This window comes from Mercenaria mercenaria, chromosome 11, assembly GCF_021730395.1.
Source record: "Mercenaria mercenaria strain notata chromosome 11, MADL_Memer_1, whole genome shotgun sequence".
Lineage (NCBI taxonomy): Eukaryota > Metazoa > Mollusca > Bivalvia > Venerida > Veneridae > Mercenaria > Mercenaria mercenaria.
The window spans coordinates 34,426,537-34,451,502 of NC_069371.1; the positions used below are offsets into that span (position 1 = coordinate 34,426,537).

At 35.4% G+C, this 24,966-nt stretch overlaps 2 protein-coding genes and 1 long non-coding RNA gene across 6 annotated transcripts in view; 2 read left to right on the top strand and 1 right to left on the bottom strand.

Moving 5' to 3' along the window:
* The first annotated feature begins 591 nt into the window (after nucleotides 1-591).
* Nucleotides 592-24,966, top strand: part of LOC123532663 (ceramide synthase 6-like) — a 43,699-nt gene continuing 19,324 nt past the window's right edge. For all 3 annotated transcript variants that reach the window (XM_045314184.2, XM_045314185.2, XM_045314187.2), the window contains exons 1-5: nucleotides 592-857; nucleotides 8,600-8,726; nucleotides 17,432-17,538; nucleotides 19,233-19,290; nucleotides 22,187-22,237. In XM_045314184.2, coding sequence (XP_045170119.2) covers nucleotides 607-857; nucleotides 8,600-8,726; nucleotides 17,432-17,538; nucleotides 19,233-19,290; nucleotides 22,187-22,237 — 594 coding nt within the window. In that variant the 5' untranslated portion in view covers nucleotides 592-606. The remainder of the gene's footprint in view (nucleotides 858-8,599; nucleotides 8,727-17,431; nucleotides 17,539-19,232; nucleotides 19,291-22,186; nucleotides 22,238-24,966) is intronic.
* Nucleotides 1,683-5,308, top strand: LOC123564482 (uncharacterized). Of its 2 annotated transcripts, none has more exons than XR_006688991.2 (2): nucleotides 1,683-2,970; nucleotides 3,700-5,308. XR_006688991.2 is itself a non-coding variant. In XM_053517109.1 (2 exons), the coding sequence occupies exons 1-2, from the start codon at nucleotides 3,063-3,065 to the stop codon at nucleotides 3,908-3,910; spliced, it is 312 nt and encodes a 103-aa protein (XP_053373084.1). In that variant the 5' UTR covers nucleotides 3,035-3,062; the 3' UTR covers nucleotides 3,911-5,303. The 2 variants fall into 2 exon arrangements, 1 of the variants encoding a protein (XP_053373084.1); XM_053517109.1 differs by lacking the exon at nucleotides 1,683-2,970 and adding an exon at nucleotides 3,035-3,163 and having other exon boundaries at nucleotides 3,700-5,303.
* Nucleotides 2,472-3,705, bottom strand: LOC128546513 (uncharacterized). The gene is made up of 2 exons (XR_008365997.1): nucleotides 3,039-3,705; nucleotides 2,472-2,978 (listed from the first exon to the last, which is right to left on the bottom strand). It is a non-coding gene; the product is annotated as an uncharacterized LOC128546513 (long non-coding RNA).

Below are 24,966 nucleotides of genomic sequence, written 5' to 3' on the forward strand. Positions count from 1 at the left end.
AAACAAACCTGATTTGCTTTTGGATACTGTAAGTAAAAGTAGATACTAAAAATAGAAGTTTGATATAGCGTCACGTGCCAACCGCACTATGCTGCGGCTGTTATTTGATTTTTTCGGCCCCGATCTGCTGAATATATTTCATATTAATTCATCAGTCCGAGAGTAATACGAATTACGGCGTACAAAATGCTATTTATTACTTATTGAATTCAATTTGCAATCGTATTTTTCTCGGGATTAAATAATTATAAATACTTCTGTTTCCTGTCGCTTACAATGTATTTAAAACGTCGAGAAAAATATGAGAGCAAACTTTTGAAAACATCTCCCGTTTTTAAAGATAAAATATTTATAGGTTATTAGCTTTGTGTCGGGAAATATGCACGAGTTCTTCAGCGGAAATATTGCGCGACTTTAGGAGCCATTTACAACGGGTGTACGGATGGTAACTGGACATCTAGACTCCGGGTTCACACATGTCCGGTCAGCCACTGCCTTTTTTCGATTACCACAATTGTCTGACAATAAAAAGGCAAAAATCAAGTCTTATTATTCGGATATTTCGGGTATCATCCCACGAATTTACTTTGGTACCCGACGCCCTGCATGTGCAAATGGAGCAGAAAACCAGCTGAACGTTCGATCTCGCGTCGGATTATTTACAGCAAAATGGTTTGGCTCTTTGAAAGACTGTATGCTATATTTTGGAGTGAATGGTTTTGGCTTCCAAGAAATACTACATGGGACATACTGAAAAATAAACCGGGTAGTGGTAAATACTTCCCAGAGACAAAGGACTTGTTGGTTGCCGTCGGAGTAGCACTAGCGCTCTATGTGTTTCGGCTGCTCTATGAAAAGTAGGTCACACGGTCATATCACATGTTGCTGTCACCCCACCACATGGAGTTATGACAAATGCATATTTCCAGATTCAGTACTCATTTTTTGTAGAAAAAGATTCAGTATTTTCTGATATTCACAAAGATTTCATTAGTGTTTGCCTCTTTAAAAATGACAGCAGGACATAGGAATGTCCTGAATGGGAGTGTCTGAATTATTTGCCACAGGCAATTTGCTGAAGCTGAAAAAAGGAGTTACCTGACAGATTTAAAAGATGTTTTATAGTGGTTGGGGAAGGAGGGCGCAATGCACGATTTTTCGCATTCAGTTTAAAAAAAAAACAACCCACAAACTCGCATAAATGCGCGAAAATCCCGGCAGAGAAAACGATAGAGTATTCAGTCGTGACGTCAACACAGCGACAAAAATAGTATTGAATCGAGACGGAGACAGAGTAGTGGTACTTTCCAGGGATACCTATGCTATTCAAATCGCTTTCCGCGAAGTTTCCATTTATGATGAAAATGTTCGTGAAAATGTTTGTTAACTAGAATAATCTCTTTACGTCACAGGTTTGGCCAGATTTTCTGCGTTCCGTAGTTGCTGAGAAATTATAAAAATAAGAAATGTATTTCAACCAGTAATTTGAGTAAAAATGTGAATTTTATTTCTGGCTGGATATTGTTAGAAAGGTATAGCTATTAGTATTAGCCATGATTAGTTTTTGTTTGATTTGAAATGAATAGCGCAAAACATGGGGAAAAAGACCACTGTCAGGACAATTTCCATCCGATGACAAGAAATGGCTGGCGTCGCTGTAATTTTTATGTTTGACATTTTATTTATAGTAACCATCGCAACAGAATGAATTATATATTTCAATCTAAATAAATCAGAGTATGCATTTTGGATGCATCAGATTTTTTTTATTTTATATAATTACAATTGGGTTGTGCTGTCATATGTGGATTTTACAGTCAACCATGCTTTTCTCTTTTCATACCGCCTCGGTAGCCTAGGGTAGAGCGTCCGCTTTGAGTGCAGGAGGTCGTGGGTTCAATCCCCGGCCGCGTCATACCAAAGACGTAAAAAATGGTACTGGTAGCTTCCTCGCTTGGCGCTCAGCATTAGGAGGATAGTGCTAGGACTGGTCAGCCCGGTGTCAGTATAATGTGACTGGGAGGGGTATCATGCAGGTTTTTTCTAGCTAATTTGGGAACATAGCCTTTACCCCCAGAATTGAGAATTTTGATGCATAAATGTTCCAAATTGGGAAATATTTAATCCCATAGGATATAGTTAAGGATGTGTTTAAACACTTTCTCATACACTTGTTTCACATTGTACAACCTCTTTAACATACTTCCATTACAAAATTGTCCATAATTTGGTCAATATTTGTGCAATTTTGATGATTTTTTTTTTCAGAATGTAGATTGGGAATTTTTGCACTAATTTTGGGAAAAATGCATACTTTTTAGCTCGACTCTTCGAAGGATAGTCTAGCTATTCTACTCACCCTGGCGTCGGCGTCACACCTTGGTTAAGTTTTTGCATGCAAGTACATACAGCCATCAATAAGAGGCATATATCTTTGAAACTTATTTTTTCTTTTTCTAGGTCAATTACCAACCTTAGTGTTATTTCTAGAGCGACGCAGCGGGGCGCCCCGCCCCACCCTTTTTAACTGCCGCCACGCTGCCCTAAAATCGGTCCTATGTTCCGCCCCTTTACTGCCCTTTTCAACTGCCGTCAAAGTGCCCTAAAATCGGTCCTATGCTCCGCCCCGTTACTTCGCATTAGCCTCAAATTTGCATAATCACCTAAGCGCGTGTCGTATCGATTCAGCAGCCTGTTGTATACATAGGCGATAATTACGTCACGGAGCGTGAACACACTACAGGTCACATGTTGTGTAATGATTAAATTATGTCAGCGTTATAATGATGTACGGAGATTTGATTGAAAGTTGTAATTGGGATCAAGGGATTACGACTAATTGTATAAATTAATACAAATAAAAGGACTTTGATCGGTGATAACAAAATTAAACATTGATCAGAATCAAAATATTGCCGTGTTTGTAACGCTATTAAAGAGACAATGGATTACGGTGCTGAAAACAAAAAGGTAAAAATCTGAATTCTAAAATTATATGTTCTTGTATCATTCTTAATTCAGAATTTGACGAGTTAAACCATAAATTCATAGTTTAAGTGAACATGCCTTCTGTAAAAAGAAAATTGGTTCAGTTAGAGAAAGAGAGGGCTAAAATTGCAATAAATAATCATTGTATGACATCGTTCTTCGGAGCTAGAGCAAGGTAAATAAATAGATTATTCTTTAATATTAAAGGCACTGACCGACCAGATCAAACATTTTTAGAGAAATTATTTTATTGTTTGCAGATGCATTCAATAGATGCGTTCACATGCATTTTATTTTTGCTTGATAAAGGTAGATCTATATTGAATCTAAATTTCATATTTAAAAAAATGCACAATTACTTCATATTGTTTATTTGATGACGACTTTATACATTTAGTTTATACTAATTTGTTTTAGCTCGATTGTGATGAAAGCTTCAAGCTTATTGGAACCACTCTCGAGTCCGCTTCCTGGAAAAACCAGTACTGGTGTCATATGAGAAGTCATGGTCGTGACCCCAGTGGGGCTCGAACCCATGACCCCTGGATTGAGCGGCCGACACCTTAACCACTAGACCACCGCTCCCCTTTATACATTTGAAGTAAATACCTAAAGATAAATCATTTTAGTTAAAGTTGTCCATAGGATATCTATTATGGAAAAATATTTTTTTTTTTTTGGTACTACAGGGTTTTAATTGTATTATTTCAGTGATGAGACAACTCAGGCTACCGAGGCTGTATTCGATCCAGCTCCTGTGCGTCAAGAAGAATGCCAGCCACCAGTATCAACAACTTCAACACCAAAACAACGGAAAACGCTGAAAGCTAAACACAAGATTGGCTTTGAATCTGCATGGACATTGACCAGACCTTGGTTATACAACAAACACGAATCTGAATACTTTTCACTGAAATATTGAAGACAAAATTGATACAGCTAATTTCATCACAATTAGAATTGCTAGATTACATTATATGAATGCTAATTTTGCAAAAGATATGAAATTATTCAACTGATTAAAGAAATGAACTGTATAATATTGTATTTGATTGTAATCCTTACTTCAATGCAAGGGAAGCAACACCATAATCAGGTGTAATTGTTCTAAAGCCCTCTCAAACAACATGTTAGAAAATGCCCTTCTTTCCTAATCGCGGTACGGATGCCCCCCTGCCCCTTTTTAGTAGCACCCTGCCCTTTTTGAACCCTAGAAATAACACTAAACCTCTCTGGGTCAAGTCCCATAACTCTGACATGTATTTTGAGCAAATTATGCCCCCTTTTGGACTTAGAAAACTTTGGTTAAAGTTTTACATGTAAGTTACTATCTCCAAAACTAATGCAGATATTGATTTGAAACTTCACATGTGTCTTCGAGGTTATAAAACTAGTTGATAGCAGCAAGTCCCATAACTCTGACTTTCATTTTGGCCAAATTATGCCCCCTTTTTGACTTAGAAAATTCTGGTTAGTTTTGCATGCAAGTACATACAGCTATTTCTAAAAGGCATATAGATTTGAAACTTATTTTTTCTTTTTCTAGATCAATTACCAACCTCACTGGGTCAAGACCCATTAACTCTGACATGTTTTTTGAGCAAATTATGCCCCCTTTTAGACTTAGAAAATTTTGGTTAAAGTTTTACCTATAAGTTATTATCTCCAAAACTAATGCAAATATTGATTTGAAACTTCACATGTGTCTTCGGGGTTATAAAACTAGTTGATAGCAGCAAGTCCCATAACTCTGACCTTCGTTTTGGCCAAATTATGTCCCCTTTTGGACTTAGCAAATTCTGGTTAAAGTTTTGCGTGCAAGAACATACAGCTATTACTAAAAGGCATATAGATTTGAAACTTATTTTTTCTTTTTCTAGATCAGTTACCAACCTCACTGGGTCAAGTCCCACAACTCTGGCATGTATTTTGGGCAAATTATGCCCCCTTTTGGACTTGGAAAATTCTGGTTAAAGTTTTTACATGCAAGTTTCTATCTCCAAAACTAATGCAGATATTGAATTGAAGCTTCACATGTGCCTTCGGGGTTATAAAACTAGTTGATAGCTGCAAGTCCCATAACTGATATGCATTTTGGTCAAATTATTCCCCCTTTTGAACTTAAAACTCTTTTGATATTTAACCTTTTTGGGTAATATTTTCCTGCTTTTGGGACAATATTTCGAATAGTCGAGCTTGGCTGTCTTACGGCCAGCTCTTGTTGGCATTGGGAATATAGCCGAATAACGGCTATAAAAACGGCCGAAAAAACAACCTGTCATGCCACGTGTCTACGGCAGACACCTGTAAACAACCTGTATTGTAGAACGGTCACACATTAAACCGGAATCCACTTAAAAACCGGAATACACCGGAATACACTTTCCATAACCGGAATACACCTGTATTTTTTTAATTAAAGGTATTTTTGAAGGTATTTTGATTTAATTCAACCACATATATCATAAATAATTAACATGCGAAAGGAAAATAAAATACGTTCACGCAAAATGATTTTATATGAGATTGAAGTTCGGCGACCGCGCGGGAAATTTTCATAACCGAAATACACCTGTATTTTATTAATAAATGGTATTTCTGTATGTTTTTTGATTTAATTCAATCACACATATCATAAATAATTAACATACGAAAGGAAAATAAAATACGTTCACGCAAAATGATTTTATACGAGATTGAAGTTCGGCGACCGCGCGGGAAATTTTCAAAACCGAAATACACCTGTATTTTATTAATAAATGGTATTTCTGTATGTTTTTTGATATAATTCAATCAAATATATCATAGATAATTAATATACGAAAGGAAAATAAAATACTTTAACGCAAAACGATCTTATAAGAGATTGAAATGCGGCGATCGCGCGGGATATTATCATAACCGAAATACACACGTATTATATTAATAAATGGTATTTTGTAGGGTTTAATGCAGAACTCATTCGCATATATTATGAATAAAAAATTTTCAAATGGAAAATAAAATACTTTATTCACTTATTTACTTTATTAACGCAAAACGAATTGATACGAGATTGAAATTCGGCTAGCGCACGGGAACATGAATGAATGTTTGAGAGAAGTTTATTAAAAGTTAATTCTGTATACGAGATTATAACTCTACGATCTTACGGAAATAATGTACGCTTACGAGAATGACCGTAATCTAGAGTAGATATCTCCAAGAAATAAAGTTTATTTATTTATGATCATCATCTGGTCTATTCGGGTTTATTCTGAAAGATTTTTAATATCCGTCAAAATGCTTTTTAGGTAAATAATAAACGTTATCATGCATTCATATTGACTGCAAGACCGATTCCAAATCGGCATTTTTTTAGAAAAATTCGATGCACTGATTTTTTTTATTCTAAATCATTTTAGTTGATCATTGTAAGTAATCGTCCGTCATAAACAAATCCGTTACAATCAACTAAATTACCAGTAATTGCAACCGGGATGTAAATAAATAAAGTAAGTTTTTAAAGCTAAAGTTGTTTGCAAATTAACTGACACCTGGTAGTTTGTAATAAATGCCCTTAAATTTTTCTGAAAACAAATTATCTTTTTTTATATATGATTTAAAAACTTTTGGTTTGAAGTCTATGATGAAATACCGACATAATAAGCTTAAATGTGTTTCTTTAAATACCGACGCATGGCTGCTAATTGCTGTCTTGTAATCAAAAAGTGTTGACACGGCAGTCTTTGAATTGCCGACTGCTGTTTGTCACACGAAACTGCGGGTCTTTGATATGTTACAAAGTTATCTTAAATGAGTATTAACACCCCCAAATAACTTCTCTGTTACTTGTAAAATTAAATCGTGTAGTACAGAAAAAGTTATAACATTTTAAAAATTATGGACTGAAATTACACGTGCCCCTGCGCAAATTACACATTAACATTTTACCGATCAAGAATATACCGTCTTACAAATGATACTTATAGCAGAACAGATATATTAATGTACCCGTATACAACAGAAAGGAAACTTGTTTATTTGTTAGAATATCGGTATTGATCACGTGTCATTACCAAACATAATGCAATCAACAATACAATCGCGGTGATAAGAATAAGATATAATAATTGATAACAAGTGACAACCGGCAATCCAATCAACATGTTCATCCCGTCAAAAGGGCGTATGATTGTAATTTGATTGTACATTTGAGAGAGCGGCAAATGCTTATTATTGTCTAATTGTACTTTTGACAAATCTTTACCATCGAATAAGTCATAAACTGTTAAAATTACATCTGGCACTTTATTTGTTTATTTATATAGAATTGTTCATGGTCGTTATAATACAAGAAATTGAAAACACAAATGGACTGCGTTACGATAAAAGCGTATTGTATCGCGTCGTTAGTTATAATTAGTTATAACTGATCATTGTGTAGTCGATAGCTAGAGTCATTTTAAGGTGGCTGCGGTTCTTAGACAAAAATTATTAAATAATAATGATCACAAAAGAATTTTGCTAAATAAAAAATGAAGACTGTTTCTTTTTCTGAAAATGCATTCATTCTTGGCGTTAAAATAATTCCCCTGTTACCTGAAATATGAAATTTAATTATAAATACATCTGCGCTCCTGCAATTGTTGTTGCTTATATGGTTACACTATATTTCATAAAGTAATATTATATAATACCATTTAAAGACAATTTTGAAATAATATTTAAACCAAAAAAATCAAAATTTTGAAGAAATTTACCTACCGAAGTTAAAAGCTAACAAAATAATGACGATTGTAGTTCATTCACGAGTGCGCAAATTTCACGTGCGCTCAACAAATTTTCAACCTCGTATAAAAACGTTTTGCGCGTTTTAATTTGCTTTTTTAAATTAATTATTCGTTTTAAATATGATTGAATTCTGTCATTTACCATAAAATACGATTTATTAAAGAAATACGGGTGTATATTAGAGAATTTTAGGACACAGAAATTCATTCACGAATTTCCACTGCGCTCGCTGGTTTTCAATCGTGTACAAGACGTAATGCGCAAAAGTATTTTAATTTCCTTTTGAAAATTAATTATTTATGATATATATGTTTGAATTCAGTCATAAGCAACTTCAAAAATACCATTTGTTGATGAAACACGGGTGTATTTCGGTTATGGTAATTTCCCGAGCGGTCGCCAAATTTCAATCTGGTATAAAATCGTTTTGCCTTAAAATATTTTATTTTCCTTTTGTAAACTTATTATTTATATTACACAGGAATGATTTCTGCAAAAAAATCTCTACAAAAATACCATTTATTAATAAAATACGGGTGTATTTCGGTTATGAAAATTTCCCGCGCGGTCGCCGAACTTCAATCTCGTATAAAATCATTTTGCGTGAACGTATTTTATTTTCCTTTCTTCTGTTAATTATTTATGATATATATGATTGAATTATATCAAAAACACTTCAAAAATACCTTTAAATAAAAAAATACAGGTGTATTCCGGTTATGCAAAGTGTATTCCGGTGTATTCCGGTTTTTAGGTGGATTCCGGTTTAATGTGTGACCCTTGTAGAAAGCCAAAAAAAAGAATATGTGTTTCTTATGAGTGATTTCTGATTTTTCAGGTTCGTTGTATTACCATTTGGACTTCTGTGTGGATTAAAAAATGATAAACCTAGAAGAGCACCTACAAATGATGTCTTGGAAAAGGAGTACGGACATAAAAAGAATCCAGATTACACACAGATACAGGTAAATTTTCTGTTTATTTTGTCAGCATCATTTGGCTAGCAGTAAGAGCATATTTATTTGCAGTTATCTGCAATTGACCTAAATGGTATTAATGGCCTTGAACTGCAGTCATATTTTTCACTTGCCCAATGGGCGATTTTTGCCTGTCCGTACTCCACTTGTACCTACCCTGGGCTATAGGGCAGTCTTAAGGTCAAGCCCTGCTGAACTCTGTAAATTGTTTCCCCCAATTGCTTCAGAACCACTTGAACTAGTATCTTTAGACTTGATAACATGATTGGGCTTATGAAGTAGATGACTCCTAATGTATTTGGTGTGAGTCGGTCAAGGTCATAGTGATCACGGGACTGAAAATGGGACAATCCATCATGGTGGGAGGGTAGGGGAGTGGGCGTATGTTTTTTTTTACAAAAAGCTCTTGTTTGAAAAATTCTCACACCAAGAGCGACACCAGCTGAACAGATTTGAGATCTCTGTGGGTTTTTGTGGTTGAATGATGAACAGTTTTCTATTCAGAATTTTCTTTGGATTTATAAACAATTGGAAGTTTTTCTTTTGATTTGGAATTTTTGCTTCAGATTGGGAAAATTGGAACCTTATTGGCTGTGGAAATGGGGCATGATATTGACCCTGTGGAAAAGATAGAAAAAGCCTTGGATACGACCAGATTTATAAATATATTCTTAACTGAAATTTTTATTATGTCTCCCACCACACAGTGGTGTGGGAGACATATTGATTTACTCCAGTCTGTGTGTCCATGTGTCTGTCACAAATCTTGTCCGCACTCTTTAAGTCGAACATTTCTCATCCGATCTTCACCAAACTTTAACAAAATGTGTTTGACCTTAAGTCCTCGGCCAAGTTCTATAACTGTCCAAATCGGCATAGGTATTTTGGAGTTATGGCCCTTGAATTACCGAAAATCGGCCTTTTTACTCTTGTCCGCAACATTTCTCATCAAATCTTCACCAAACTTGAACAAAATGTGTTTGACCATAAGTCCTCGGTCCAGTTTGATAACAAGCCAAATCGGCCAAGGCACTTCGGAATAATGGCCCTTGAATTACCGAAAATCAGCCTTTTTACTCATGTCCGCGCTCTAAGTCTAACATTTCTTATCCGATCTTCACCAAACTTGAACAAGATGTGTTTGACCATAAGTCCTTGGCCAGGTTCGATAACCAGCCAAATCAGCACAGGCACTTCGGAATTATGGCCCCTGAATTACCGAAAATAGGCCTTTTTACTCTTGTCCGGGCTCTATGTCGAACATTTCTCATCCAATCTTCACCAAACTTGAACAAAATGTGTTTGACCATAAGCCCACTGCAAAGTTTGATAACTAGCCAAATCGGCCCAGGCACTTCGAAATTATGGCCCTTGAATTACCCAATATCAGCCTTTTTACTCTTCAAAGGTATATTTGTAGTGAGTAAACAGTATAAAGATTGACTTACTATTTAGATGATTAGGCAGTTATGGGAGACATGCGCTTTTCATTATTTTACAGCCAGATCTCAAAATAATCTTAAAGGGGTTTGAATTGATTCGTGTTTAGGGAAATATGGCCGTTATCTGGAGCTCTGGGTCCTCTTCCACAATCAAAAACCTGGAAAAATCTCCATATGACCTAATTGGTTTGACTCTTAACCCTACAAATACAAAAAAACTTGTTAAGCATCATAAGCAAATGCTTTTAGTAAGGAAAGCGCCATTCTGCTGTCATTGATGTTTTTTAGCTCACCTGAGCCAAAGGCTCAAGATCAGCTTTTTTGACTGCCTGATGTTCGTCGTCCATTGTGTGTCATGTGTCAACAATTTCTAAAAAAAAGTCTTCTCAAAACCACTGGGCAGATTTACACCAAACTTCACAGGAATGATCCTTGGCGGCCCCCTTTCAAAATTTCCCAAAAAATTGAAATCCATGCAGAACTCTGGTTGCCATGGTAACCGGACGGAAAAACTGTTAAAAATCTTCTTGTCCAAAACCACAGGTGCTAGGGCTTTTATATTTGGTACGTAGCATCATCTAGTGATCCTCTACCAAGATTGTTCAAATTATCTCCCTAGGGTCAAATATGACCTCCGCCCTGGGGGTCACATGGTTTACATAGACTTGTATAGGGAAAACTTTGGAAATCTTCTTGTGGTTCTAGAGCCTCGATATTTGGCATGTGACATCGGTGATTCCACACTAGTGGGCAATATGAGGGTTGTTATAAATATTTGAAAAATTATACTATTTCACTGCTTGTAAGTCAAATTTAGATAAAACCTATCAATTTAGCATAAAATATAGAAATAAAAAAACATAAAATATTCTAAAAAAGTTTTTGAGGCTTATTTATTTTTTTAAATTTCTTTTGAAAAATCGGCATTTTTTAAGAATTCATCTAATAGTCCTAATCATCCTAATTGTTCAAATTATGCCCCTGTGGTGAAAAGAGGTCCCAAGTTTTACATAGACTTAAATAGGAAAAAATTTTAAAAATCTTCTTGTCTGAAACTGCAAGGCCTAGGCTTTTTTATATTTGTTATGTTGCATTGCCTAGTGGTCCTCTACCAAAAATGTTCAAATTATGCCTCTAGGGTAAAAAGAGGCCCTGCCCTGGGGGTTCCAAGTTCTACATAGACATGTAGGAAAAAACTTTTAAAAATCTTCTTGACTGAAAGTTCAGTCAAGGCCTAGGCTTTTGATAATTGGCATGTAGCAATGCCTAGTTGCTCTCTAACAAGATTGTTCAAATTATGCCCCTGGGGTGAAAAGAGGCCCGTCCCGAGGGTCACTTTGTTTTTATATGAATTATATGGGGAAAATACTTCAAAAATTATCTGATCATATTTCATAGACCGTTTAATTATAATTACCTGATCACCCCAAGTAATTAGGGTTCACTTGACTGTGACCTTGACCTACTGACCTACTTCCTTGTTTTTAGCTCACCTGAGCACTTTGTGCTCAAGGTGAGCTTTTGTGATCGCCCTGTGTCCATCGTCCGTCCGTTGTCGTCAACAATTTGACTGTTAACACTCTAGAGGTCACAATTTTGGCCCAGTCTTAATGAAACTTGGTCAGAATGATACCCTGAATAAAATCTTGGATGAGTTCGATATTGGGTCATCTGGGGTCAAAAACTAGGTCACCTGGTCAAATCAAAGGAAAAGCTTGTTAACACTCTAGAGGTCACAATTTTGGCCCAATCTTAATGAAACTTGGTCAGAATGTTACCCTCAATAAAATCTTGGACTGGGGTCAAAAACCAGGTCACCAGGTCAAATCAAAGGAAAAGCTTGTCAACACTGTAGAGGCCACATTTATGACTGTATCTTCATGCAATTTAGTCAGAATGTTAATCTTGATGATCTCAAGGTCCAGGTTGAATCTGGGTCATGTAGGTTCAAAAACTAGGTCACCAGGTCAAATCAAAATAAAAGCTAGTTAACACTCTAGAGGCCACATTTATGACCATATCTTAATGAAACTTGGTCAGAATGTTAACCTTGATGATATATAGGTCAGGTTCAAATCTGGGTTTAGATGGGGCAGGGCTTTTTCTGGCCATTTTGGGAAAAAGGCCCCTGTGCTTTTTGGGAATTTATGACTCGCGAATACTGTCATATAGGGAAATATATGTATCGGTTAAACATCCAAATTAGGAAAGTATTTCCATGAAAATCAGTCTTTTTTTTTTTTTTTTTCCTTACGTATATTTCTGTGATTTCTACTGCTAATATTCATAAAAGGAAACTGCTTTATATTCAAATTCAAGCTGAAAATTCAATAAAATCTACAATACAATGGTTGCACCACTATAATTTGCAACAAAATAGGTCTAAAAAAAAAAAAAATTTTTTTTTTTTTTTTTTTTTTTTTTTTTGCTTTGATTGGGAATTTTTGAACAGCTATTGGGAAAAAATATGCATATTTGCCATTGGGAATGGGGCCGAATTTCGGTCCCGTTGGACACGCTGAAAAAGCCCTGTGGGGTAAAAAACTAGGTCACTAGGTCAAACAAAGGAAAAGCTTGGTTAATAACACTCTAGAGGCCACATTTATGACTGTATCTTCATGAAACTTAGAATGTTAATCTTGATGATCTTTAGGTCAAGTTCGAATCGGGGTCTTATGGGGTCAAAAACTAGGTCACCGGGTCAAATCAAAGGAAAAGCTTGTTAACACTCTAGAGGTCACAATTTTGGCCCAGTCTTAATGAAACTTAGTCAGAATGTTAACCTCAATAAAATCTTGGATGAGTTTGATATTGGGTCATCTGGGGTCAAAAACTAGGTCACGAGGTTAAATCAAAGGAAAAGCTTGTTATTACTGTAGAGGCCACATTTATGACTGTATCTTCATGAAACTTGGTCAGAATTTTAATCTTGATGATCTCAAGGTCCAGTTTGAATCTGGGTCATGTATGGTCAAAAACTAGGTCACCAAGTCAAATCAAAGAAAAAGCTAGTTAACACTGTAGAGGCCACATTTATGACCATATCTTAATGAAATTTGGTCAGAATGTTAATCTTGATGATTCCTAGGTCAGGTGAGCGATACAGGGCCTTCATGGCCCTCTTGCTTAAGATACAGCCTTGAAATTTGAATGACATAATTATACAGTTTTGCAAACTGATCATAAAACTGACTTTCAGTGACCATGAATGTGTGACCTACTGACCTACTTTCTTAATAATTTAGCATCAGTTTGACATTTGAAACATGTAGCTCATATTACTCAGATGAGCGATCCAGGGTCATCATGACCCTCCTGTTATTTTATTAAAATCTGTCAAGTAATAAGGAAATTATAAGTAAACAATTTTCCTGTGTGTACAATATGGAAAAGGCCCGCCCGCTTAGCTCAGTAGGTAAGAGCGTTGGTCTACGGGTCGCAGGGTCGCGAGTTCGATCCTCGGGCAGGGCGTATGTTCTCCGTGACTATTTGATAAACGACATTGTGTCTGAAATCATTAGTCCTCCACCTCTGATTCATGTGGGGAAGTTGGCATTTACTTGCGGAGAACAGGTTTGTACTGGTACAGAATCCAGGAACACTGGTTAGGTTAACTGCCCGCCGTTACATGACTGAAATACTGTTGAAAAACGGCGTTAAACCCAAAACAAACAAACAAACAATATGGAAAAGTCATGTGGGTTGGCCACCATGTAAACCACAAGTTGAATTAGATAGTTCTATATTAAATTGTTTCGTTTGCATGTTTCATTTTAAAAACAAGGAGTTAATCCATGAGAGGAATTTTTGGTTGATTAATTATGAAGAGGATAAAGAGAAATGGGTGGGTAATTCATGATCAGCTTGAAGTAATTTATTGAGATTTTGAGACATCTTTACATTAATTTTTTAGCCAAAACTGTATGAAGGCCTGTCTGTATAACATCCTGGTTTATTTCAAAGATAAACAGGTACAAGAGACTTGTATAAATCTTACCTGTACAAAACAAATGAGGTGCCTTGCACCAATTGTCTTTGCTGGAAATCTATCGTTATAATCTAAACATGTTTCTATGCTTGGTGCAGAACGCTTCTTATATTACATGTGCAGCTAATTGTTTATGAGGACTTAAAGTTTTTACTTATGACTGGCAGGCCATTTATTATATGACAAGTAAAATTAAGTTTTGAAGTTTTGTTTCTCAAGTTTTGACTTAAAACATATCAAAACTGTGTTGAACTTAGTTCGTGCTATATGACCTACCTATATTCAACACATGTTAAAGTTTGCTGGGCTTAAGCCGGATTTTGTAAGATTAAAACGCAAAAACTAATTTCTTACATTGTGTTTAACAGTTACAAACATTTCCTTCAAATGACTTTCCAGTCAACAATCAAAATAATTTACTCTTGGACCTTTGGAGCTAGTCAATAGTTTTGACTGTTGACCTGCAAATCATTCAGTAATATATCGTTGTATTACATTATCATGAAGAAAATTAACACAAAAACCGCCTTCCATTTATAGTTGACAAACCTGGCCAATTGATGCTGTTATTATTTTTATTCCCCCGGTGGCATATTAGTTTTCAACTGTGCATCCGTCAGTCCGTTCGTTCGTCACAACGTTAACTTTTTGCATGAAGGCACTTTACTCGCGAACCACTGCACCCAGGACCTTCAAACTTCACATGCTGATAGTACTTATTGAGTACACGACCCCTACTGACTTTGGGGTCACCAAGTCAAAGGTCAAGGTCACCAGGTCAAAGGTCAAGGCGCTGCGGGAGCATTTGTCACCATTAGTGACAGCTCTTGTTTGTTTTTGTTTGGCTAATGTCACACTGAGTGAGTTATAGGCTACTTTCCAGCTTTTGGTGGTGGACGAAGACCTCAAGTGCCCCTTCAGCTATTATTTGAGGTACAAACAGGCACATCGGTGGAACCACTGACCTTCCAGCTGGAAGGCTTTCTCACAATATCACATGAAATATTTCACGCCTAAAATTGTTTGAACCAACAGTGCTGATGGGCAAGTAATTCAATATCAGCGACCATGACCACTATGTTACTGAAAACCCTTGATTCTAGTCTTTTCTTGAGAAATAGAAGAAAGTTAGTAGCTAGTATAAAGGTAAAATTAAAACATTCATAATTAACCTTAATGCCTTACTAAATATATAAATCAAATTTGATCATATTTCACATTTATATTAGTTTTAATAGTCAGATTCTGGAATAGCATTGAATTTCCTGATAAACTCAACCCAGGCGGCAGAAGTATTTAGCCTATTAAAGACTGATTAAATGTATTTGCTGGAAATATTTTGAAATGAGAAGTTTTACAGGATAGAAAATCTACTAAAAGACTACTCCAAGCATTACTTTCTTTCAAACGATATAACAGAAATTCAGAATTTCTCTTTACTGATGGAAGCCATCCAGATGGCGTGAGGAAAGTCACTAGTGCCTAAAATGATTCCAAGAAGAGCACAAGTCATGGTGTCTTCTGTGTTGCTGGAAAGTCACCATCTGTAACCTTAACCTTTAGCATGCTAGATAAATTGTCGTCTGCTGGAAATGTCGTCTGCTAAAATTGTAAAGTTCATTCAATTTGCTCCAAAATTGGAAGAAATATTGTCAGAGTAGCAAACAGCTTGGAACCTGATCAGACGCCGATTTAATCGGCGTCTGATCTGGTTCCAAGCTGTTTGCAAAGGCTGTTAAATTCGCCTGCAGCAGGCTAAGGGTTAATTATGAGTTGTGTTAATGTGACAACAAACTGATTTATACATAATTTGTTTGTCAAAGTTTGATTTTCCAGAAGTATCCCATACCATGCAACATGCCATTAATTGTTAAAGGATGTTAGCATTATTTTTAACAGTTCCCATGTTTTTATTTAACCAGAAACAGTTCAAGCTTAAACATTAAGTTTGGATTTTGGACCATGTGATCCGACACTAATAAAAGCTGAAAAACAAAATAATGAAAGGTTAAGTGGGTTATTTTCCTGTATAAAGAAAAAAAAAGCAATTTTAAGATGCAGACTGGAAACATGAATCACCATGCAGTGCTTTAATTTTTTTGTTGATCACTGCACTTTTGATCTTGGTATCCCTTCTATTCAGGGACAAAGTTTTTCTCAAACCACAGGATACAATGAGTAATAGCATGTTATCTTTAAATATATGATAAATGATGTGTCTTTATGGTTAACATTAAGTTTCGCCAGATTTGGACTGAAAAACCAAGATACCAAGGTAATTAAGATCATATCCATTTTGGTCATGATATATGTATATCAAACGTGAGAAAATAAAAGTAAAATCATGCACTTTTGTTATCTTTAGAAACATGTACGTTGCACACAGTGTGAAAGTTTAACCAGATAAGGGTATCATAGTTAATCTGATTTTGTAAACCTCTGATATATGATTCAAAAGCGACACCTGTAGCATTTATCAGTATATTTAAAATGGTTATGCTATTAACATCACTTTGATATATATATATATATATATATATATATATATATATATATATCGTATTACCCTTCATATACATTCATGTATTCATATTCAGCTGACCATTTTAAATGAAGAAAAAAATACGTATATAGTACAGGAAATTACTTTACGCCACCTTACTCTGATTTTACTTTAAACTCAAAATTATATATTTTTTGTAAGCCAGCTTAGTATTTAAGTTGTGTACATAATACATTTTGCCAACTTTGAAAAGCAAACACGTATCTATTTAAAATAAACTTTTAAGATAATTTACATGTATGATTTTTCCAGTTTCTTTAAGTTTGCTTATTATTACATGTATGTGAGTTTAATATGTACCATTTAAATTTCTTATTCATTTCCTTAACATCACAGATATAGAGTATTAATGTTACTATATACAAGGGCATTTAACAGGCTTCATGTAAGTGCTAGACAGAGTTATGACATTTTGTCATTGTCCTTACATGTTTTGCAGAATTTTAGTTTGTACTCCATAAAAAAGTCTTCAAAAGATCTATCCATCTCTGCAAAAGCATACAAAGACCATTTATAACAAATATCATAAAAAGTCTTTGTAAAGATATGGGTTTGTGGGATAGTTTGAAGTTGTTATATATCTCACATGTTTGGAATTTTTTCCCAATTTTGACCACATTACTGCTAAAATTTCCATAGCCAATTGTAAGCCTAACATAGTTGGAAAATAAGTCGTGATTATTGTTTTAAACTGTTACAGAGCTATGCAAAGCGTACAGACATGGAAGAAAGGCAGGTGGAACGTTGGTTCAGATTACGTAGAAATCAAGATAGACCAACTATTATGAAAAAATTTACAGAAACAGGGTAAGTCTGTTAGGAGGAAGATTTTTTTCTGTCATTATATTTTCCTATCTGTCATCTTCCTTATCATTATCAGGATGAATCTAGGCTTCCAGGAATAGTGCTTTAATGTTTTTATGTATTACATAAGGAAAGGATTTCCGAAAGAGGCCATGATTCCTTTAGTTTGTTCCTCTGTAAATGGTGCTACTGTGAAATCATTAATATTCGTGGTAGACTAATTTTCGTGGATTTTGTGGAGTCAATTCATGAAATTTAATCCCAACGAACAAGTAAAATTCCCATTCATTTTATGTTCAAAAGATGAAATCCACGAATTCATATCCCCACAAAATTGCTGTTTTGACCAAAACCATGAAATTTCATGCCCACGAAATTAAATGATTTCACAGTATATTTAGAGAGCACCAGTGAGCACTAGTTCGGCAAAAGCTGTTTAGTAAATGGTAATGGTGAATTTTACCCAAAGTGACAACAAATAAATACACTGAAATTGCTCCTACTCATTTCAAGATTAATTTTGTTACATTTGTAACATTACCATAATACATGTTCATTATCCAGGCAACCACTGAAAGCATTCTAATGAGCCTCACAGAGTGATCAACATTAACACTATCACTAGTCTATATTTTACATGGTAATTGAAGACTTTGATGTGAGGTTAAGAGTGTGTTCAGATCAATTCTTCTTGTATAGATTAATGTTGCTTTGATCAGAGTGTTTATTGTTCAGATTCTGAAAGATGTTTTATTTATTGATTTAACTTTTGCTGCCTTCAAATTTGGGGGCCAGGACAAGACTATGAATCTTGGAGTGATCGGAATGCCCTGTGGCTGTATAACAAATTTTTATCAATGTCCATTATCCTCCACTGCTGATAAATGTGAAGAAGTACTAAGTTACTTGTGGAGAGCAAGTTGGTGCTGTTAATAGTAGTTGAGAATTGAAATACTTCTAAAGTTAACAATGTTCAGGAAATAGTATGTACATTTTAAACTCGATATCTCGAATTCCAAGGGATCGAGCATTTTACTTTGAGATAACCGAAATTCGACTTAAATTGATGTTTTTTTTGCATGTTTTTTTTTTTTTTGACAATGCACGAAAATGTCTGAGATAGCTGGAATTTTGAGATAAGTGGGTTCGATATATCAAGTTTCAACTGTTGTTTTATGTTTTGTGCAGAATATTTAATGATTTTATGCAGTTCATAAGGTACTTTTCCCCCCCAGATTTCCGTCAGTGATGTTTTCACAATTGATTTGATTTTGCTTTTGTTTGGATTCTGGAAAATATCAGGTGAATTATCCTGTAAGTCATTTAGTTTATTACCACCTCGGTAGTCTAGTGGTAGAGCGTCTGCTTCGAATGCGGGAGGTCGTGGGTTCGATCCCCGGCTGCGTCATACCAAAGACGTAAAAAATGGTACTAGTAGCTTCCTTGCTTGGCGCTCAGCATTAAGAGGGTAGTGCTAGGACTGGTCAGCCCGGTGTCAGTATAATGTGACTGGGTGGGGTATCATGTCACGTGTCTACGGCGTGATATTCCAGTGAGGCAGCACTATAAAGTTGGGCATTGTGCTCACTGCTACAAGTAGACACCATCGTTTATATGACTGAAAAATTGTTGAAAAAGACGTTAAACCCGAAGACACACACACACACACATTTAGTTTATTTTTGACTTCTTTGCAGATGGAGATTTACATACTATTTTGGAATATTTATATATGGCCTTACAGTTCTATGGGATGTAAGTAGAAAAGATTTCTTTTATTTTTGAGCCACAGTAAAAGTGTTGAAATTATTAATGACTGGTAGGTAATTCAGCAGTCTTGTGTACTGATGTCACAGTAGGAAAATTAGTACTTCTGTTTAAGATCAGTTTTGTTTTATAAATATATATATCTTCAATATGACATTATTAAAAATAAATGAATTTTGATTTATACCGAGCCATCTTGGAACATGCTGATACCACACTGTGGTCAACCGTTAACAAAGATAATTATATGGTAGTGATGCTTAGTGTGAGTTAACTAGTGTTATTAGAAGGATTTCTTACCTGGCTCTCAGTTCCTGCTGGTTCTGCCATTTAATTAGTGCTACTTTTATTTCATACTCTGTATCATTACTGTAAATGGTAAATTATTAATCAATAATTTCAGCATGTTCAATGAGAAATGCTGCAAAGAAATTTACACTATTTCATTCCAGCAATAATATCTGTAAAGACAAGTTTAAACCAAAGTGTGACAAGAGTCTTTTAAACAAGCATACATTCCATTGTTTTTCACGGTAAAAATTTGCAGACTCTCAAAATTTTAAACGGCATGTCAAGATTGTCTGCTGCCTGCATTAACAGAATTGAAATTTATGTTTAAATATGTTAAAAAGTATTATTAACCTTTAGCCTGCTGGCGGCAAGTGATTCTGCCTTTGCGACCAGTGCAGACCAAGATCAGCCTGCACATCCGTGCAGTCTGATCATGGTCTGCACTGTTTGCTATTCAGTCAGTAAATTTTCAGTGAACGCCCCTTCGAATAATAAATGGTATTGCCCAAACTGAATGATGGACCAGTCCATTTAAGAAATTTAGCAGGGTTATTAAATGATTTTCACTCAGATGTTTGAGCATACCAAGAAATCATAACTATTTTAGAGTCATTAATTTTAGTGGATGGTAATACTTGTCCACAAGAGTAAATCATACAGTGAATGATAAGATTCCTACCATATATTCTCTTTAATACACCTATCCCCTAATAAATGACTCCCCCCCCCCCCCCCCCCCCCCCCCCCCCTATTTTGCACACACACAAAAATTCTGAATATTAGCACTGTGGTAGTGCTGTTATTGTTTCATTTCATTCATTATACTTAAATTTACAGTTTACATTAATTTTATTAAGGTGTAAAAAAAATTGTTTCCGGTATCCCGACCTACCCTAAATTTTTGGCCCGACCCTAAATGTTTTTATGGCCTTGGAGAATAATTTTTTCAACTTTTTAACAAAAAGTTGCAAAACTGCACATTTTATGCTTTAAACATGGCCAGTGATGTTAGAAATCAACTTACTAATGCTTTTAAGGTATAACCCCCTTATTTGTATTGATTTTTTGACACAAAAATAATTTCTGAAAAGTCTCCCTTAATAAAAAAGAATTTGAAAAAAAAAAAATTCCGACCTACCTACCCTAATTTTTTGAGCATGTTACCGGAAACAAAGATTATTTTTTTAGGCCTAAACTGATGTAGAAAAAGGGCAAGCAGTAATATATGTCTCCCTTTTGCCAAATCGAAACACATCCCAGGGGCATTGATAATTGAATATACAGTCCACAGAGTCATCAACGAAAGAATTTGCTCATTAATATGATCAGACTATTTTGTTTCATAATTTTCACTGTAAAAAAAAAATGTAAGTTCGAAATCAGTGCTCTTGAAGCATGTATCTAGAAACTTGGAGCTCTTTATATCCACTTCATGTTTGCCGAGTTTCAGTAAAGTACTTTCTAGAAAAAAGCTTTTAAATAGGAAAAAAAACCCAAATACTTATAAGTTTTAAGAGAATTGTAATTTTCTATAAAATAAGACGGAGAGTGTGTATATTGATATTTGTCAAGATAATCTCAACTTATAATCTGTAGGAATCAGACAAATGATCATATATAAATTTAAGATTGCTTTTCGGTTGTTTGCATAATGACAGTGGTTGAGTGCTTGTGCATCTACTTGCAAGATTTATCTGTTAAATCTACCTTCCAGTAGAGATTTTTTTTTTTTGTTGCACTGAATGCAAGATTGGTTTTTGCTCATCATTTTTTGCGGAGCATAACCTGAAACGTGGGAGGTTTCAAATTATATGAATTGTATTAAGTGGTGAAAAAAATGATGAGAGTGATTTTGGGCAATAAATTTAGGACTTTATTATATGAGCCGCGCCACGAGGAAACCAACATAGTGGGTTTGCGACCAGCATGGATCCAGACCAGCCTGCGCATCTGCGCAGTCTGGTCATCCATGCTGTTCGCTGACAGTTTCTCCAATTCCAATAGGCTTTAAAAGCGAACAGCATGGATCCTGACCAGACTGTGCGGATGCGCAGGCTGGTCTGGATCCATGCTGGTCGCAAACCCACTATGTTGGTTTTCTCATGGCGCGGCTCATATGTTTTAGTCAAAGTGGTTGTGGTGTGTCAAAAATTAGACTTTGATATTGCTGTTTAAACCAGATTTATATATACATGTTCATAAATCTTTTGAAAAACTTAATTTGAATGTTTTAAACATACCATTGATTTGTAACGAACCATTCCAGTACAAAAAAAATTGTCATCATATAAGGACATACCAAGTTAAGAAAAAAAAGGTCAAAATTTTCACTACTGATGGACATCATTTATAAATTTGATGTGCTAAAGTTCAAATACGTTAATTTATGTTTACAAAGTAATAACCGATTTGATTCTTGCATATAAATAAGTGAGTTATCAAAATTGAAGTAGGCAAAACATATACGTTAGAGGCTCAAATTAACTGTACTTATGCATACTCATGCACATTGTAATGCCAGCTTTTTATTGCTTTGAATTATGTTAAAATTTCTGTTGTAATAGAATATTTAAAGATGCTTTGTATATTTTAGAAACCATGGTTATGGGACTCCAGACATTGTTGGTATGGTTTTCCAGAACATGTAAGTTTTAAACGCCATGCATCTATCATTATAATTAAGATTAAGAAAGAGGTTTTTCTATCTCAGCAAAGTCTTTTTTAGCTCATCTGATTTTTAGCCCACCATCATGGTGGGCTATTCAAATCACTCTGTGTCTGTGGTCTGTGGTCCGTCGTCCATCCTTTCGTCTGTTAACAATTTCTCGTTATCGCATCTCCTCAGAAACTACCAAGGGGATTTTGACAAAACTTTGTCAGACTGATGTATTGGTACCCTAGTTGTGTCCCCCTGAAAATCAGACTGGTTCAACAGTTTTTGAGTGAGTTATGGCCCTTTGTTTATTTTTAGCTCACCTGAGCAATGCTCAGGTGAGTTTTTCTGATCGCTCGATGTCCGGCGTCCGGCGTCTGTCGTCTGTCTGTCAACATTTAGTTTGTGTATGCGATAGAGGCTGTATTTTTCAATTAATCTTAATGAATGTTGGTCAGAATGATAACCTTGATGAAATCTAGGCCGAGTTCGAAAATGGGTCATCTCGGGTCAAAAACTAGGTCACTAGGTCAAATCAAAGAAAAACCTTGTGTATGCGATAGAGGCGGTATTTTTCAATTAATCTTCATGAATATTGGTCAGAATGATAACCTTGATGAAATCTAGGCCGAGTTCGAAAATGGGTCATCTGGGGTCAAAAACTATGTCACTAGGTCAAATCAAAGAAAAACCTTGTGTATGCGATAGATGCTGTATTTTTCAATTGATCTTCAAGAATATTGGTCAGAATGATTGCCTTGATGAAATCTAGGCCAAGTTCGAAAAATGGGTCATCTCGGGTCAAAAACTATGTCACTAGGTCAAATCAAAGAAAAACCTTGTGTATGCGATAGAGGCTGTATTTTTCAATTGATCTTCATGAATATTGGTCAGAATGATTGCCTTGATGAAATCTAGGACGAGTTCGAAAATGGGTCATCTCGGGTCAAAAACTAGGTCACTAGGTCAAATCAAAGAAAAACCTTGTGTATGCGATAGAGGCTGTATTTTTCAATTATTCTTCATGAATATTGGTCAGAATGAAAACCTTGATGAAATCTAGGCCGAGTTTGAAAATGGGTCATCTCGGGTCAAAAACTAGGTCACTAGGTCAAATCAAAGAAAAACCTTGTGTATGCGATAGAGGCGGTATTTTTGAATTGATCTTCATAAATTTTGGTCAGAATAATTACCTTGATAAAATCTAGGCCGAGTTCGAAAATGGGTCATCTGGGGTCAAAAACTAGGTCACTAGGTCAAATCAAAGAAAAACCTTGTGTATGCAATAGAGGCTGTATTTTTCAACTGATCTTCATGAAATTTAGCCAGAATGATTACCTTGATAAAATCTAGGCCGAGTTCGAAAATGGGTCATCTGGGATCAAAAATTAGGTCACTAGTAAATCGAAGAAAAACATTGTGTTTGCAATAGAAGATGTATTTTTCAATTGATCTTCATGAAATTTGGTCAGAGTGATTGCCTTGATGAAACCTAGGTCGAGTTTGAATATGGGTTATCTGAGGTCAAAAACTAGGTCACTAGGTCAAATTAAAGAAAAATCTTGTGTATGCGATAGAGACTGCTTTCTTTTTCAATTGATTTTTATGAAATTTGATCAGGATGATTGCCTTAATGAAATGTAGGTCGAATTTGAATATGGGTCATCTGAGGTCAAAAACTAGGTCACTTGGTCAAATCAAAGAAAAAACTTGTGTATGTGATAGAGGCTGTATTTTTCAATTGATCTTCATGAATTTTGGTCAGAATGATTGCCTTGATAAAATCTAGGTCGAGTTTGAACATGGGTCATCTAGGGTCAAAAACTAGGTCATATCTAAGAAAATGCTTGTTTTATCGTAACAGACCAATTTTTTGGTCCAATCTTAATGAAAATTGGTCAGATTATTTGTTTCCATGAAATTACTAGGTCAAACATGTTTTACACTGTTATGGTGTGTTTCTTAGGTGGGCGACCTAGGGCCATCTTGGCCCTCTTGTTATAATTTACATAGATTTATATAGGGAAAAACTTTAAAAATCTTCTTGTTCAAAACAGCAGGGCCTAGGGCTTTGATATTTGGCATGAAGCATCATCTAGTGGTCCTCTACCAAGATTGTTCAGATTATTTCCCTGGGGTCAAGTATGGCCCCGCCCAGGGGGTCACATGGTTTATAAAGACTTGTATAGGGAAAAACATTGAAAAATCTCTTGTCCAAAACCACAGGGCCTAGGGCTTTGATATTTTGTATGTGACATCATCTAGTGGTCTTCTGCTAAGATTGTTTCAAATTAGGACCACATGCATAGTTTCGTGTTCCGAAATGAAATTTGACCTTGATTTTGACCTAGTGACCTACTTTCACATTTCTCAAGCTACAGCCTTCAAATTTGGACCACATGCATAGTTTTGTGTACCGAAACAAACTTTGACCTTGACATTGACCTAGTAACTTACTTTTCACATTTTTGAAGGTACAGGCTTCAAATTTGGACCACATGCATAGTTTCGTGTTCCGAAATGAAATTTGACCTTGATTTTGACCTAGTGACCTACTTTCACATTTCTCAAGCAACAGCCTTTAAATTTGGACCACTTGCATAGTTTCGTGTATCGAAAATGAACTTTGACCTTAAGATTGACCTAGTGACCTACTTTCACATTTCTGTAGCTACAGGCTTCAAATTTAGACCACATGCATAGGATTGTGTACTTAAACA

Bases quoted from the DNA above. Each gene is read 5' to 3' on its own strand.
- LOC123564482 (XM_053517109.1), top strand. From the start codon at position 3,063: ATGCCTTCTGTAAAAAGAAAATTGGTTCAGTTAGAGAAAGAGAGGGCT. The intron at 3,164-3,699 runs GTAAATAAATAG...GTATTATTTCAG, and splicing joins TTCTTCGGAGCTAGAGCAAG to TGATGAGACAACTCAGGCTA.